This window comes from Mus caroli, unplaced genomic scaffold (assembly GCF_978045245.1).
Source record: "Mus caroli unplaced genomic scaffold, Mus_caroli_1 scaffold_3, whole genome shotgun sequence".
Taxonomy (NCBI): Eukaryota; Metazoa; Chordata; class Mammalia; order Rodentia; family Muridae; genus Mus; species Mus caroli.
In genome coordinates this window covers 68325291-68329783 of record NW_028227258.1, presented here as the reverse complement: position 1 = coordinate 68329783, position 4493 = coordinate 68325291, and the positions used below count along the sequence as shown (strand labels likewise).

At 43.4% G+C, this 4493-nt stretch overlaps 1 protein-coding gene across 1 annotated transcript; it reads right to left on the bottom strand.

Annotated features, from left to right (window-relative positions):
* Window positions 1-2593: 2593 nt before the first annotated feature.
* LOC147005575 (TD and POZ domain-containing protein 1-like) lies at window positions 2594-3673 on the bottom strand. Its single transcript, XM_085835307.1, has one exon. The coding sequence runs from the start codon at window positions 3671-3673 to the stop codon at window positions 2594-2596; it is 1080 nt and encodes a 359-aa protein (XP_085691433.1).
* Between the last annotated feature and the right edge of the window lie 820 nt (window positions 3674-4493).

Here is a 4493-nt window from a genome sequence, read left to right as displayed (position 1 = left end):
GGGGTCCGGGACAGAGCAAAGAGTAAGAGGAGAGAGATTCAAAGAAGATCTGTGTGGTCCACACGATATGGGAAGAATGGACAATGAAAACTCCACCAGGTGGTACACTACAGAGGTGGAGTTGAGATAGTGGGATTGGGTCTGTGGGAACTGATGTAAGAGAAGATCTGTAAGCAGAAGTCTACCTGGCATGCTGGCAGGCATGGCCTGCAGCCATGGTACTTAAACTGTGACTCCCCATCCCTTTCTCAGTCTAATGACCCATTCATAAGGGTTGAATGTCAGATATACTGTATATCAGCTATTTACAGTATGATTCATAACAGAAGCAACATTATGAAGTAGCCAGAAAGTGCTTTAATGGTTCTGGTTGTCCACAACATGAAAAACTCTTTTAAGAAGTCCCAGCATCCTTAATCATCAGAGAAATGGAAATCAAAACAACCCTGTGATTCCATCTCAAACCAGTCAGAATGGCTAAGATCAAAAATTCAGGTGACAGCAGATGCTGGCAAGGATGTGGAGAAAGAGAAACACTCCTCCATTATTGGTGGGATTACAAGCTTGTACAAGCACTCTGGAAATCAGTCTGGAGGTTCCTCAGAAAATTGGACATAGTACTACGGGAGGATCCCGCAATACCTCTCCTGGGCATATATCCAGAAGATGTCCCAACCGGTAAGAAGGACACATGCTCCACTATGTTCATAGCAGCCTTATTTATAATAGCCAGAAGCTGGAAAGAACCCAGATGCCCCTCAACAGAGGAATGGATACAAAAAATGTGGTGCATTTACACAATGGAGTACTACTCAGCTATTAAAAAGAATGAATTTCTGAAATTCCTAGGCAAATGGTTGGACCTGGAGGGCATCATCCTGAGTGAGGTAACACAATCACAAAAGAACTCAAATAATATGTACTCAGTGATAAGTGGATATTAGCCCAGAAACTTAGTATACCCGAGATATAAGAGACAATTTGTAAAACACATGAAACTGAAGAAGAACGAAGACCAAAGTGTGGACACTTTGCCCCTTCTTAGAATTGGAAACAATCACCCATAGAAGGAGTTACAGAGACAAAGTTTGGAACTGAGACAAAAGGATGGACCATCTAGAGACTGCCATATCCAGGGATCCATCCTACAATTAGCCTCCAAACGATGAGACCATTGCATACACTAGCAAGCATTTGCTGAAAGGACCCTGATATAGCTGTCTCTTGTGAGACTAGGCCAGGGCCTAGCAAATACATAAGTGGATACTCATTGTCAGCTATTGGATGGATCACAGGGCCCCCAATGGAGGAGCTAGAGAAAGTATCCAAGGAGCTAAAGAGATCTGCAACCCTGTAGGTGCAACAAAATTATGAACTAACCAGTACCCTGGAGCTCTTGACTCTAGTTGCATATGTATCAAAAGATGGCATAAGTAGGCCATCACTGGAAAGAGAGGCCCATTGGGCATGCAAACTTTATATGCCCCAGTATAGGGGAACGCCAGGGCAAGAAAGTGGGAATGGATGGGTAGGGGAGTTTGGGGGAGGGTATGGGGGACTTTTGGGATAGCATTGGAAATGTAATTGAGGAAAATAAATAATATATATATTATTTAAATATATATATATATATATAAAGAAATTTGAAAACCACTAGATGAGGTTATATACATGTGTAATGAATCAATCCCTTCAAATGTTTTCAAAATAGATGAAACATTTTTGCATGTGTTGACCCACAAACACTTCTCCCAGGAGTAGACTCCCTCCAATTTGGCCTGCACTTCTTAGTTGTCATAAGAGCGTGATGGTGGAGTTCTAATTTGCCACCATTAAATTCCAAGAAAAAGGACATTGAGTTTCTACTACTGGTGGGACAGCAAGGGTTCTGCACAAACAACCACAGCTCAGCTTGGCTACTTAGACTACACGTCACTTATCATAACATAAACATCTCTGGAATCCAGACTGATTTCAAAAGTTTTATTCATATTAAAAATTATTTGCTTAAAGATTTTTCTACAGAACTGTTTGTGGCTATGGAGACCAGAAGAGGGCTTCAGATCCTCTGAATAACCAGTTACAGGTGGCTGAAAACTCCTCTGTGTGTGCTGGGAAGTTAAACAGAGTTCTCCGAGAGAGCAGTAATTGCTTTTACAGCTGAGTTCCCACAAATGAGTCTTTCAAAAGAAACTCTACACTGTTTTTCCTTCTCTGATGAGTAAACACTCATGTTTGATTTCTCCTTTCCTCTGACCATGGTCATCTGTTCTGCTCAATCCACTGTAGATAGATTTCTTCAAAGAAACTCAGTTGGCCCATGCTTAGGGCCAGCACCTTAATTATTCAGTTTGCAAGACATTAGGCAAAAATCACAGAAGAATATCAAAAGTGTAGATGTCAGGTAGAATGTCACAGACTGCTGCCCTTCCTACACCCACTATTTAACCATATTACAGGTGATTTAAATCCTCATCCACCATGATGCCTTTCCCCAGATTCAATGTAAATTCTTCCCCAATACCACAGTCTAACCAGAAGTCATTGGTAACAACACTAGTTGTTGTTGTTGCTGTTGGAAGAAAGATGTAAATCATAGCTGGTTAGATCCTGAGATCACTTTCGGCTCCAAGAAAGAACACTGTGCAGAAGCCAGGGACTGGAATGCTTCAGTCACCAAGTGGGGATGGGACTCCACCATTGACTTCCACTCTGAGGCATAAAAGGCAATGAAATCAAGGGCCTGAGTCTTCAGCTTCTCTGTGCTGTGCAGGTCAGCCAGGATGAGAGTGTGTGCAGCATTCTTCACAGAGAGGTTCCTGCAGAGGGCATCCTCACACAGGACCTTCAAGCTCACCAGGCCATACTTGTCAGCAGCTGCCAGCACATCACAGGCCATGGAGTGGCTGTGGAGGTGTGGTGCCTTCCCTGTGTAGATGAAACCCATCATCTCCTTGAAGACTTGGGGATTCAGGTTATGGATCTTAATGGGGGTCTTTAGACTCCCCTTCATTTCATGTTCAAACATGGCTCTGAAAACTGGAGAGCGAGCTGCTAGGATGGCCTTGTGAGCCCTGAATTCATGGCCAGCTACCAACAGACAGCAGTCTGTGAAGAGGGAATTCTCCCATAGCTCTCCTAGGTCATCTGTCAACATGTGCCTTGGATCCTTGATTGCAGGTGTTATGTTTTGTCTAGGCATGTTATATGTGCGTCCTACTATGCTCACCTTGCAGCAGATGGTGAGCTGATCTTCAGGGAGAAGGCAATTCCGATGAGAAAGGAGGAGATCTCGAAGGAGAAACTTTTTGAATCCACTCTGTTCATATGTCAGAAAGCATTCGACAGTGGGGCTCTTTGTTTTTTGATATTTCTCTCCTTGGGAATTTATGATCCAGAACTTTAACTTTGCCCAAACGGGGCTCTGCAGATGGCTGAGCAAAACTACGTAAACTGACAGGTAATCTTTGCTTTCTTTATCAACCCCCTTTGGGTATACCCTCAAACACCATGCCACTTCCTTATTCTCCTCTGATGAGAACACTGGGCTTGTAATCCTTCTCTGAATTCCCCCCATGCAAAATGAAAAGTTGTTAATGGTCCATTTATAGCAGAATTTCTCAACACTGCTCTGTGTGGAGCCCCAGTTCTCGAATTCCATGTCCTCTGCCATTTCTGCTGGAGGATTTGTGGAGGTTAAAGTTGGTCTGAGAAGAAGAACTAGAAGTTATTTACTCTTCTTCCTGTTGAATAAAATTATAGGTCACTTTAGATTTTCGTTTGAATTTCTCTAAGATCCTTGTTCTCTCTCCCTCACCCTCTCTCTCCCTCACCCTCTCTCTCTCTCTTCATTTTCTGTCTTCCTCTGCCTCTCCTGTCTTCTCATCCCTACTCAACTCCACTTCCCATGCTATAAATAAACTTTTTCTCTACTAATCCTGTTATATGGCTGTTATCTGAGGGGGAAGGGATGCCTCAGCACGGGCCCACCAGGGTACCACTCCCTACCTCACCATACCTGGCTCTAGCAAACATGTCCTGGGATTCATTGTTAAAAACACAACATTGATATTGTGATGCAGAATTAAAACCTTGCAAGTTAACATCTTCTGCTTCCACACATTGCTCGCTAGAACTCTCCATCCAAACACTAGCAAATGGGTAAAAGCTCCCTCGCCCACACTGGTTAGTGTAAATATCACCTGGTCCCAAGGGAGGAATATTGAGCTCACAGTCACCCTGTGTGGTCCTTGTGGATGGAGACAGTCCCAGTCTTTATGATTGTCCTCCTTGCTGACTCCTCATTTTAGGACTTTTTTCTTGAGTGACATTTCCTCTCTCCTCTGTGTCTTTTCCTTTTCTTACTGCTGAGAAATCCCAGGCCTGTTTAAACCATTATTTACCTCTCTGCTCACTCAGGTACTGGCCTGATCTCAGACCCCAATTGACTACTTGAGGTCTTGGTGATCTGTCCCTCCTGTTGTTTTAGTTAA

What these genes read in the sequence shown, in the direction of transcription:
- LOC147005575 (XM_085835307.1), bottom strand. Translation starts at nt 3,673, where the DNA reads ATGGCAGAGGACATGGAATTCGAGAACTGGGGCTCCACACAGAGCAGT.